This window comes from Pseudorca crassidens, chromosome 11 (assembly GCF_039906515.1).
Source record: "Pseudorca crassidens isolate mPseCra1 chromosome 11, mPseCra1.hap1, whole genome shotgun sequence".
In the NCBI taxonomy this organism is placed as follows: Eukaryota; Metazoa; Chordata; class Mammalia; order Artiodactyla; family Delphinidae; genus Pseudorca; species Pseudorca crassidens.
In genome coordinates, this window is record NC_090306.1 from 53,086,851 (window position 1) to 53,100,206 (window position 13,356).

Genomic DNA, 13,356 nt, shown 5'->3' on the forward strand with positions numbered 1-13,356 from the left:
GTTCCCTTTAACTTCTTTCTCTTCCATTTTTAACTTTCTGATTAGTGGTCTCTTTTGTCCTTTAATCCCACCTCTGATAAAAAGTGATTTAACAAAAGGTATGTTACATAGTTTGTCAGTATTTTTACTCATTAGTACCTTTTATATAAAGAAGGAAATGGTGTTTTGGGGAAACAGGGAGACTCTCTAGTAGCCAAAATAGGATTGGTAAATTTCATTTATTTGTGCAGTATCCATTCCTATAGCATAATTTTAAAAAATTGACCAAGTGTTTGAATATTATGGATTTGTAATTAAGTAGTAAATTGGTGTCTTTGCTTGCTTTCCCTTATCTAACAGGAAGCAATAATTCAGGTGGCCCTGTCTCGGCACCAGCTAACTCAGGAATGTTGGGGATTGGTGGAGGTGTTACTTTGCTACCAGCATTTGAATATAGGGGAACTTGGATACCTATTCTGACTGTAACAGTACAAGGCAGTGCTAAAGCAACCTAGTAAGTAGTAGTAGCATTATTTTGTAAGGAATGTTACTGTTGGGGTTTATATTTTATAGTAAAATGTTTCTCTCTGCATTATATTTAAAATTTTAGACCTACTATTTCTAACATATTTAAGAACTAATTTTCTTTTGTTATATTTTGAGAATTTTATCTAGGACTGGATTTTGTTTGTTTTCTTTTGTACTACTTGAGGACTATTAACAGCATAACAAAACAGAATGTGATTTCTTTACCTAAGGACCTATCCACTTGTTCTGTATGGCTTTTTGATTTAAGTATGTGGCTTGATTTCAGGCCTTGTGGACTTAGGTCTTCTGATACTGAGTTATCTTCAGCAAATTAGTTTACCTATTTAAAAATCTCAATGTACTCAACTATAAAATGGGAGTAGTGACATATCTACCTTTCAGGATTCTGTATGTGGATAGTTAAATGTTTGGCTGATCACATTTTTAGGGTTTACCACATGGAACTTTTAGTTTAATTAATTAAAGTGTTTAATGGATTCCACATGTGTTATTTAAAAATTTGTCATTATGGGGCTTCCCTGATGGCGCAGTGGTTGAGAGTCCACCTGCCGATGCAGGGGACACGGGTTCGTGCCCCAGTCCGGGAAGATCCCACATGCCGTGGAGCGGCTGGGCCCGTGAGCCATGGCCGCTGAGCCTGCGGTCCGGAGCCTGTGCTCTGCAACGGGAGAGGCCACGGCAGTGAGAGGCCTGCGTACTGCAAACAAACAAACAAACAAACAAAACAAAAATTTGTCATTAGACATTTCAGTTTAACAACTACATATTCAACAGTGTATTGTTGATTTTTCTTAAGTAAGTCTTAGTGAACTGTAGTGCTTACAGAGATGAAGCAACCAATACTACATGTGTTTAACATTGCCACAGTTGTGAGGCAGTTAACTAATATATTTTGAGTAATTGATATGCATAATTAAAACACTGTTCCAGTGACAGTAAATCAAGACTTAAACTGTGAAGCAGAATCTGACTAGTTTAAATCATGAATTTGTATGATATGTCAGCCTGCATTGTATCATCACAATGATATTTTGCTGTGCAGCTTTTTATTTTGCCTAAAATTATAAAAGTAAAGAGTCATGGAGGACCGAAATATTGTTATTCTTAGTCACTTAAAAGATTGAAGTTACTGTCTCATATAGGCTTTGCCTTGCTACAAAGGCTAATGATTGAGTATACTACAGTATCAAGTTATAAAAGAATCAGATTTCTAGCACTGAAGGAGACATTAATAATTATCTCATTCATTACCCCACCTCATTTTTTAAATTGAAACAATCCCAACACAAAACAAAATTGCTGCTCTTGTGGACCTTACATTTTAGTGAGTGAGATAGTCAATAAAGATGCAAATAAACATGTAGTATCACGTTGGGTAATGGTTAACTGTTTGAAGAAAAAGCAAGTTATAAGGGTGTAGAGAGTGATCACAGTGAAGATAGGAACAGAAAGGATATATCTGAGGAAATAAGAGTGAGCAAAGACATAATTATTATTTTTTTAACATATTTATTGAAGTATAATTGCTTTACAATGTTGTGTTAATTTCTGCTGTATAACAAGGTGAATCAGCTATATGTATACCTATATCCCCATATCTCTTCCCTCTCGGGTCTCCCTCCTACCCTCCCTATCCCACCCCTTTAGGTGGTCACAAAGCACCAAGTTGATCTCCCTGTGCTATGTGGCTGCTTCCCACTAGCTATCTATTTTACATTGGTAGTATATATAACTCCATACCACACTCTCACTTTGTCCCAGCTTACCCTTCCCCCATCCCGTGTCCTCAAGTCCATTCTCTACGTCTGCATCTTTATTCCTGTCCTGCCCCTACGTTCTTCAGAACTTTTTTTTTTTTAGATTCCATGTATATGTGTTAGCATATGGTATTTGTTTTTCTCTTTCTGACTTACTTCACTCTGTATGACAGACTCTAGGTCCATCCACCTCACTACAAATCACTCAATTTCATTTCTTTTTATGGCTGAGTAATATTCCATTGTATATATGTGCCACATCTTCTTTATCCATTCATCTGTTGATGGACATTTAGGTTGCTTCCATGTCCTAGCTATTGTAAATAGTGCTGCAATGAACATTGTGGTGCATGACTCTAATTATGGTTTTCTCAGGGTATATGCCCAGTAGTGGGATTGCTGGGTCGTATGGTAGTTCTATTTTTAGTTTCCTAAGGAACCTCCATACTGTTTTCCATAGTGTATCAATTTACATTCCCACCGACAGTGCAAGAGGGTTCCCTTTTCTGCACACCCTCTCCAGCCTTTATTGTTTGTAGATTTTTTGATGATGGCCATTCTGACTGGTGTGAGCTGCTACCTCATTGTAGTTTTGATTTGCGTTTCTCTAATGATTAGTGATGTTGAGCATCCTTTCATGTGTTTGTTGGCAATCTGTATGTCTTCTTTGGAGAGATGTCTGTTTAGATCTTCTGCCCATTTTTGGATTGGGTAGTTTGTGTTTTTGATATTGAGCTGCATGAGATTCATCCTTTGTCAGTTGCTTCATTTGCAAATATTTTCTCCCATTCTGAGGGTTGTCTTTTCGTCTTGTTTATGTTTTCCTTAGCTGTGCAAAAGCTTTTAAGTTTCATTAGGTCCCATTTGTTTATTTTTGTTTTTATTTCCATTTCTCTAGGAGGTGGGTCAAAAAGGATCTTGCTGTGATTTATGTCATACAGTGTTCTGCCTATGTTTTCCTCTAAGAGTTTGATAGTGTCTGGCCTTACCTTTAGGTCTTTAATCCATTTAGAGTTTATTTCTGTATATGGTGTTAGGCAGTGTTCTAATTTCATTCTTTTACATGTAGTTGTCCAGTTTTCCCAGCACCACTTATTGAAGAGGCTGCCTTTTCCCCATTGTATATTCTTGCCTCCTTTATCAAAAATAAGGTGACCATATGTGCATGGGTTTATCTCTGGGCTTTCTGTCCTGTTCCATTGATCTATATTTCTGTTTTTGTACCATACTGTCTTGATTACTGTAGCTTTGTAGTATAGTCTGAAGTCAGGGAGCCTGATTCCTCCAGCTCTGTTTTTCTTTCTCAAGATTGCTTTGGCTATTTGGGGTCTTTTGTGTTTCCATACAAATTGTGAAATTTTTTGTTCTAGTTCTGTGAAAAATGCCATTGGTAGTTTGATAGGGATTGCATTGAATTTGTAAATTGCTTTGGGTAGTATAGTCATTTTCACAATGTTGATTCTTCCAATCCAAGAATATGGCATGTCTCTCCATCTGTTTGTATCGTCTTTAATTTCTTTCATCAGTGTCTTATAGTTTTCTGCATACAGGACTTTTATCTCCTTAGGTAGGTTTATTCCTACGTATTTTATTCGTTTTGTTGCAGTGGTAAATGGGAGTGTTTCCTTAATTTCACTTTCACATTTTTCATCATTAGTGTATAGGAGTGCAAGAGATTTCTGTGCATTAATTTTGTATCCTGCTACTTTACCAAATTCATTGATTAGCTCTAGTAGTTTTATGGTAGCATCTTTAGGATTCTCTATGTATAGTATCATGTCATCTGCAAACAGTGGCAGTTTTACTTCTTTCTGATTTGGATTCCTTTTATTTCTTTTTCTTCTCTGATGGCTGTGGCTCAAACTTCCAAAACAATGTTGAATCATAGTGGTGAGAGTGGGCAGCCTTGTCTTGTTCCTGATCTTAGTGGAAATGGTTTCAGTTTTTCACCATTGAGGGCGATGTTGGCTGTGGGCTTGTCATATATGGCCTTTATTCTGTTGAGGAAAGTTCCCTTTATGCCTATTTTCTGGAGAGTTTTTATCATAAATGGGTGTTGAATTTTGTCGAACGCTTTCTCTGCATCTATTGAGATGATCATATGGTTTTTCTCCTTCAATTTGTTAACATGGTGTATCACATTGATTGATTTGCGTATACTGAAGAATCCTTGCATTCCTGGGGTAAACCCCACTTGATCATGGTGTATGATCCTTTTAATGTGCTGTTGAATTCTGCTTGCTAGTATTTTGTTGAGGATTTTTGCATCTATGTTCATCAGTGATATTGGCCTGTAGTTTTCTTTCTTTGTGACATCTCTGTCTGGTTTTGGTATCAGGGTGATGGTGGCCTTGTAGAATGAGTTTGGGAGTGTTCTTCCCTCTGCTATATTTTAGAAGTATTTGAGAAGGATAGGTGTTAGCTTTTCTCTAAATGTTTGATAGAATTCACCTGTGAAGCCATCTGGTCCTGGACTCTTGTTTGTTGGAAGATTTTAAATCACAGTCTCAATTTCAGTGCTTGTGACTGGTCTGTTTATATTTCCTATTTCTTCCTGGTTCAGTCTCAGAAGGTTGTGCTTTTCTAAGAATGTGTCCATTTCTTCCAGGCTGTCCATTTTATTGGCATATAGTTTCTTGTAGTAATCTCTCATGATCCTTTGTATTTCTGCAATGTCAGTTGTTACTTCTCCTTTTTCATTTCTAATTCTATTGATTTGGGTCTTCTCCCTTTTTTTCTTGATGAGTCTGACTAATGGTTTATCAATTGTGTTTATCTTCTCAATGAACCAGCTTTTAGTTTTATTGATCTTTGCTATTGTTTCCTTCATTTCTTTTTCATTTATTTCTGATCTGATCTTTATGATTTCTTTCCTTCTGCTAACTTTGGGGGTTCTTTTGTTCTTCTTTCTCTGATTGCTTTAGGTGTAAGGTTTGGTTGTTTATTTGAGATGTTTCTTGTTTCTTGAGGTAGGATTGTATTTCTATAAACTTCCCGCTTAGAACTGCTTTTACTTCATCCCATAGGTTTTGGATCATTGTGTTTTCATTGTCATTTGTTTCTAGATATTTTTTGATATCCTCTTTGATTTCTTCAGTGATCTCTTGATTATTTAGTAGTGTATTGTTTAGCCTCCATATGTTTGCTTTTTTTACAGGTTTTTTCCTGTAACTGATATCTAGTCTCATAGCGTTGTGGTCAGAAAAGATACTTGATATGATTTCAGTTTTCTTAAATTTACCAAGGCTTGATTTGTGACCCAGGATATGATCTATCCTGTAGAATGTTCCATGAGCACTTGAGAAGAATGTGTATTCTGTTGTTTTTGGATCGAATGTCCTATAAATATCAGTCAGGTCCATCTTGTTTAGTGTGTCATTTAACGCTTGTGTTTACTTATTTATTTTCATTTTGGATGATCTGTCCATTGGTGAAAGTGGGGTGTTAAAGTCCCCCACTATAATTGTGTTTCTGTTGATATCCTCTTTTATGGCTGTTAGCATCTGTCTTATGTATTGAGGTGCTCCTATGTTGGGTGCATAAATATTTATAATTTTTGTATCTTCTTCTTGGATTGATCCCTTGGTCATTATGTAGTGTCATTTTTTGTCTCTTATAATAGTCTTTATTTTAAAGTCTATTTTGTCTGATATGAGAATTGCTACTCCAGCTTTCTTTTGATTTCCATTTGCATGGAATATCTTTTTCCATCCCCTCACTTTCAGTCTGTATGTGTCTCTAGGTCTGAAGTGGGTCTCTTGTAGAGAGCATATATATGGGTCTTATTTTTGTATCCATTCAGCCAGTCTGTGTCTTTTGGTTGGAGCATTTAATCCATTTACATTTAAGGTAGTTATCGATATGTATCGATACTCACTTCTGAAATCATAAATAGACAGAAAATATTGGGTTTCTTTTTTTTTTTTTTTTTTTTTGGGTTTCTTTTGTAAATGGGTTAGTATGTTTTCACATTGGGACCTACCTGTTGAATTGGTATCTTTTATTCATTGTGAGTTTTAGTATAAAATGATTTTCACTGTTTTCTTTGAAGACATACATATAAATCTTAATTGTGTATACAGTTCTTTTTTGACTTCTTAAGTGTGTAATAATTTGAAAACTTAAGTGACATATAGACAAGTAGTTTTGACATAATTAATGACAGTATATTCTTTCAGATTTATTATACTATGGCTCCCTTCAAAGTTGGACTTGTGACAGTTTTTTCAACTTGACCTTAATTTTAAAATATTTAAATAAATGGGTTACCTTTAATCTAAAAGTGGAGTTTGTGTAGTAATTACAATAAAGCAGCACTGAAACAGTTAAAGTGTGGGTTTGTTTAGGTTTGTGGTATAAATTACCTTTTTCTCTTAACTATTCTGGTGCTTAAAGTCTGTACCACAGAATTTGGGAATTAGAGTTTGTGATGTTTAGGAGTATTTTATCTGTTTTAGATGCATTTTCCCAATAGATGATATATTCTTTGAGAACAGAGATTTGTCTAACAAGATGCTTGGCACTGATTGGTTTAGTATGTGGCTCTTTAAGGCTAATTGGCCTGGCAAAGATTAAACCCATAAACTTCACTTCCCCATTTGAGCTTAAATATCTTGATCAATAATATAAATATGTTAGTATTGGTTACCTAAATTTTAAAAATACTGAGAGTTGGCCCATATGGGTTAAACTGATAGGCTTTAGAGTCGGACTTGGGTTAAAAACTGCTGACTGATAACTGTCACCCTAGTTCACAGTTTCATCATCTGTATCTCTTAGGGTTTTTGTGAGGAGTTAAATGAGGTACATTAAAAAAAAAAACCCTTAGTATCCCAGGCTGAGAGTAAATTGCTCAATAAATGATAGGTATACATAAGTGTTTTTATTGTTTATTGTGAGTTTTACATCTTTATAAATTTCCTACCTTATACTGATTATGATTAGGAGACTTTTAGAATTTGAGTTTGGAAATTACTTTTATTAGCTTTTCTTATTACGATCTTTAGTGATTTCAATTTTGTTTTTGAGATAGAAGTAACATAGGATTAAATTTGCCCTTTTACAATTGTACAGTTCATGGTTTTATTATATTCAGACGTTAGGCAACCATAAGCAGCATCTAATTTCAGAACTTTTTCGTCACCCCAGAGGAAAAAAAAGCCATATCCATAAGCAGTCATCCTGCAATCTCCCTTTCCCTACCCCTTAGCAACTACTAATCTACTTTCTCTGTTGATTTGCTTATTCTGGATATTTCATATGAATGGAATCATACAATAAATATTCTTGTGTGTCAGGCTTCTTTTATTCAGCATAATGTTTTGAAGGTTCATCTATGTTGCAGGTTGTACCAGTACTTTCTGTTTGTGGCTGAATAATATTCCACCTTATGGTAGTACCACATTTTGTTTATTTCATTGTCAGTTGATGGGCATTTGGGTTGTTTCCATTTTTTGGCTATGAATAATGCTGCTATGAGCATTTGCCTGCAAGTTTTTGCATAGATATTTTCATTTCTACTGGATGTATACGTAGGGGTGGAATTGCTGGGCCATGTAGTTACTCTATGTTTTACTTTCTGTTGAACTGCCAAGCTGTTTTCCCAAGCAACCACACCATTTTACATTTTCACCAACAATGTGTGAGGGTTTCAGTTTCACCACATCCTTAGCAATACTTGTTACTGTCTTTTGATTATAGCCGTCCTAGTGGGTAAGTGGTATCTTACTGTGTTTCAAATTGACATTGAGCATCTCATTCATGTGCTTATTGTCCATTTATATATCATCTTGGGAGAAATATCTATTGAAATCCTTTGCTCCTTTTTAGTTGGGTTTTCTTTTTATTATTATTGAGTTGTGAAAGTTCTTACATATTCAACATCTAGTCCCTTATCAGATATATGATTTCCAAAAATTTTCTTGCATTCTGTGGATTGTCTTTTCATTTTCTTGATAGTGTCCTTCGAAGCACGATCATTTTTACTTTTGATGAATTCAGTTTATCTGTTTTTCCTTTGGTCACTTATGCATTTTGATATCATACCTAACCATTTCATAATTTGAGGTCATAAAGATTTTTGCCCATGTTTTCTTCTAAGAGTTTTTAGTTTTACATCTTACATTTAGGTCATTGATTCATTTTGAGTTCATTTTTGTATATGGTATGAGGTAAGGCTCCAGTATCACTCTTTTACATGTGAATATCCGTTAGTCCTTTCCCCATTGAATTATTCTTTCTCCATTGAATTATCTTGACAGATTTCCATTTTAAGGAATTTAAAACCTGTTTGTCATGATTTGAAACAAAAGATTTGTTGTCTTTCCGTCTGAAAGCTCTGTCCTAATTATGGAGTATAACTTGCTCTAAAATTTGAACGTGACACACTGATGCTTTAAGTATTACCTTACCCTGTTGGCCGATTGTATCTGAGATGATAGGATGACAGATGAGCTGGATATCTCACAGTAATAATTTTCCCTAGTATGAAAGCTTCTTTTCCTCTTTATAGGATTGATTTGATCTTATAAGATCTTATTTTACTTATTTATTACCTTTTTAAAATTACAGTTAATTTACAATATTGTGTTAGTTTCAAGTGTACAGCAAAGTGATTTCAGTTATACATAAATATTTGTAGATACTCTTTTTCAGATTCTTTTCCATTACAGGTTATTACAGGATATTGAGTATAGTCCCCTGTGCTATATAGTAGGTCCTTGTTGTTTACCGATTTTATATAGCAGCTTATTTTAAAAGCAGCTAAGTCAGAGTTTGAGATGGCTTGTAATCTGTCTTTTTCTATTTTGTATGTAAGTATTTTTTCTAATGTCAACAATTAATGAAAATACTGGCACAACTTGGGGGAGAGGCAAAAAGTGAATTATTAAAATAATCAGTTATCATACTGGTCAGGCCTTAATTTTTCTAATCAGTTTCTTAGAATACCATGAAGGGATCTGTCCTCCAAAGGAAACCCAGTAGTGACCATTTACTTTTGCTATTCTGTTAATCTTAATTTCTGTAGTCTACAGATTATGGAAATAGTTATATGTATTTTCATCATTGTGGCTTCTCATTAGCATCTGATTTTTTCATAATTTCAGCCTAGAGATGTTGGACAAAGTTGAGCCCCCGACTATACCAGAAGGTTATGCTATGTCCGTGGCATTCCATTGTTTGCTAGACCTTGTACGTGGAATCACTAGTATGATTGAAGGAGAGTTAGGAGAGGTTGAAACAGAATGTCAGACAACTACCACTGAAGCAGTTTCTTCACCAGCACAGTCATCAGAACAGCAAGAATTACAGTCAACATCAGACCAAATGGATAAAGCAATAGGTATATTATTACGATTCTGTATTTTTAATTTTTATTTTGAAATAATTTTAAATTTACAGGGAAATTGCAAAAATAATAGTTTCCATATATCCTTCACCATGATATTCCAATTGTTAACTACAATATTTGCATTATCATTCTCTCTATATACATGTCACTATACTTCTTTTTTGAACTATTTGAGAATAAGTTGCAGACATGATGCCCATTACCCCTGAGTACTTTAAAGTGTATTTTCGAAAAATAAGGACAGGTTTCTACTTAACCACAATATAGTCACCATCAGAAATTTAGCATCAATTCAATATGTCATCGAATCCCAAATGTCCTTCAAATTTTGCCATTTGCCTCAGTGATGTCCTTTATGGTCTAGGATTACATGTTGAATTCAGTTGCATGTCTCTATACCCTCCTTCAGTATGGAACAGTTCCTTAATTTTTCCATGTTTTATATGACCTTGCCATTTTTGAAGAGAACAGCCCAGTCTACTTGGGTTTGTTTTTGTTTCCTCATAATTAGATTCAATATATTCATTTTTGGCAGAGCTACCACAGAAATGTTGCTATGCTATACACTGGTGATGTTAACTTTTATCATTTGGTTAGTATGATGTGTGCCTTGTTTCTTCAGTATAAAGTTAATTATTAACTTTTTCTGGAGAAATACTTTGAGACATCTGTAAAAGAGAGCTTTCCCTTCTTCCTCATTTATTTTGTTTCATTTATTTATTTGTATTAGTGTAGACTCTCGGATTCCTATTTTATTCAAAGAGTTACAATCTTTGATTATCATTATTTGGTTTAATGCTCATTTTCCCTGACATGGCCATTTGGGACCCCTTTCAAGCTAGCCCCTGTGTCCTTTTATCATCCCATGTCCTTTTGTCATTTTCTGAGCACTACCTTACTGTCTGATACAGCAAAATGTTCTAAGGTCATCTTGGATTTTTCTTGCCTAACCTAGGAGTCAGTTATTTTTCCAAGGAGCCCTAGTTCCTTTTAGTGGAGAATAGTATTTAGAAACTAACACATGGCCATTAGGTATGCTTCTTGGTACGTGAATAGAAATACACACTTACATGAGCACACATCTGTCTACATTTTAAAAATATGTATCTTGGGACTTCCCTCGTGGTGCAGTGGTTAAGAATCTACCTGCCAATGCAGGGGACACATTCGAACCCTGGTCTGGGAAAATTCCACATACTGCGGAGCAGTTAAGCCCATGCGCCACAACTACTAAGCCTGCGCTCTAGAGCCTGCAAGCCACAACTATTGAAGCCTGAGCGCCTAGAGCCCGTGCTCTGCAACAGGAGAAGCCACCACAATGAGAAGCCTACGTACTGCAACAAAGTGTAGCCCCCAATCGCCGCAACTAGAGAAAGCCTGTGCGCGGCAATGAAGACCCCACACAGCCATAAATAAATAAATAAATTTTTAAGAAGATCTTCAAAAAATAAATAAATAAAAATAAAAACATATATCTCTCTATATTAAATACCATGAGGTCACACCAATTTTTTCAATTCCAGTTTAATACCACAGGGTTTACTTTTAACTTTCCATATTTGAAATTTCCTTCTCCAACAGTGAGAAACTTGATCCTGTTTTACTCTGTTTATTTACTTACTTGCACGATATACAGTGTATGTAACCAGTGTCGTGGCTGAGCCTTCTTATCACAGTGTCTCACTGCCAGCTGGTCATACAGGCCGAAAGTTTGGCCCAATGAAATGGAAGGGAATAGGAACTGATATTATATATATAAATATATATATATATTTTGAAGATCACTTTTGTAAGAAAGATCTTATCATTGATATGTTAAAACAACTCAGTTTTAAAACTTCTTGGGAATTCCCTGGCAGTCCAGTGTTTAGGACTTTTGCGCTCTCACTGCTGAGGGACCAGGTTCCATCCCTGGTTGGGGAACTAAGATCCCACAAGCCACACAGCACAACCAAAAAAAAAAAAGACTTCTTGAATTCTGAAACTATGGTATGGTTTAAAATTTTTCATTTATTCAGATATATATTAAATGTTACAGCTTTATTATTTAATAATTGAGTTGTTTTTGGAATATTTGCTATATTACCAAGTGATAAGGGGGATTATAGAGTTTGACATTGTCAAGTGCTGTGACATCTATAATTATCATTAAATATTGTTTGTTTTTCCTTTAAGTTAGTAGAGCTGTTTGGGAAGAAATGGTGAATGCCTGCTGGTGTGGTCTGCTTGCTGCACTCTCACTCCTTCTTGATGCCAGGTATTAAGTCTTTGTAAGTTTTATATTGCATGTGGCAGTTATAAAGAAAACAACAAACCATTAAAATGGTTTCCTTAAATTTATCCTGAGAATTATTTCCTAATACTAGTTTTTATGTTCGTGGAATGTTATTATTTTTCTGCCATCCTCTTCCCCCATCCTATTGTCACATGTTATAATGGAAAATACAATCCTAAAATAATAGAATGCCTTTTTCTTTTCTTTTCTTTTTTTTTTAACATCTTTATTGGAGTATAATTGCTTTACAATGGTGTGTTAGTATCTGCTGTATAACAAAGTGAATCAATATACATATATCCCCATATCTCCTCCCTCTTGCATCTCCCTTCCCCCCTCCCTATCCCACCCCTCTAGGTGGACTCAAAGCACCGAGTTGATCTCGCTGTGCTATGCTATGTGGCTGCTTCCCACTAGCTATCTATTTTACATTTGGTAGTATATATATGTCAGTGCCACTCTCTCACTTAGTCCCAGCTTACCCTTCCCCCTCCCCATGTCCTCAAGTCCATTCTCTACATCTGTGTCTTTATTCCTGCCCTGCCCCTAGGTTCATCAGAATCTTTTTTCTTTTTTTTTTAGATTCCATATATATGTGTTAGCATACGGTATTTGTTTTTCTCTTTTTGACTTACTTCACTCTGTATGACAGACTCTAGGTCCATCCACCTTGCTACAAATAACTCAATTTTGTTTCTTTTTATGGCTGAGTAATATTCCATTGTATATATATGCCACATCTTCTTTATCCACAGAATGCCTTTTTCATTTTAAGCTTTACTACTACTTTTACAATGATGATGATTATATTATTCAATTTTTTATGTTTTTCTTTAGAATTATAGAATTTACTGATTTTAAAATGCTTGATATTTTTAAGTTATATCTTTGAGTTCTTGACCATTTTCTTCATTAATGAATATATGTGTCATAAATTGCTTTTAACCAGTTCAAATTTTCAGATGTTTATTAGTTAAAAGTTCTTCTTAAGTAGACTGATTTTGACAATGTTTTAAATAGATTTTCTTAAAACTTTACTGACTGCCTAATTCCACATCATGTTTGGCAGCATAATTTAAAAGAAATTAATCATACTAAATAAAATACTTTTTCTTTTCAGCACAGATGAAGCTGCCACTGAGAATATTTTAAAAGCTGAACTGACTATGGCTGCTCTTTGTGGAAGACTGGGCCTTGTAACTTCAAGAGATGCCTTTATAACTGCAATATGCAAAGGTTCCCTGCCTCCCCATTATGCTCTTACTGTATTGAATACCACCACTGCAGCCACACTTTCCAACAAATGTAAGATTTCAGCTTCCTCTGAGTTCTCTTCATCTATCGGGGTGACATGGCATAGGGAAGAGATTATAGAAATTCTGAGTCCAAGCCTCTGCTTTTCCACTCACTGAGTCTCTGACCTCTATGGGAAGTTAATGTCCCTG

At 35.1% G+C, this 13,356-nt stretch overlaps 1 protein-coding gene across 3 annotated transcripts in view; it reads left to right on the forward strand.

Moving 5' to 3' along the window:
* MON2 (MON2 homolog, regulator of endosome-to-Golgi trafficking) overlaps nucleotides 1-13,356 on the forward strand; it is a 120,899-nt gene that overhangs the window by 47,298 nt on the left and 60,245 nt on the right. For all 3 annotated transcript variants that reach the window (XM_067697202.1, XM_067697204.1, XM_067697205.1), the window contains exons 11-14: nucleotides 340-493; nucleotides 9,392-9,627; nucleotides 11,812-11,893; nucleotides 13,032-13,216. In XM_067697202.1, the coding sequence (XP_067553303.1) occupies nucleotides 340-493; nucleotides 9,392-9,627; nucleotides 11,812-11,893; nucleotides 13,032-13,216 (657 nt within the window). The remainder of the gene's footprint in view (nucleotides 1-339; nucleotides 494-9,391; nucleotides 9,628-11,811; nucleotides 11,894-13,031; nucleotides 13,217-13,356) is intronic.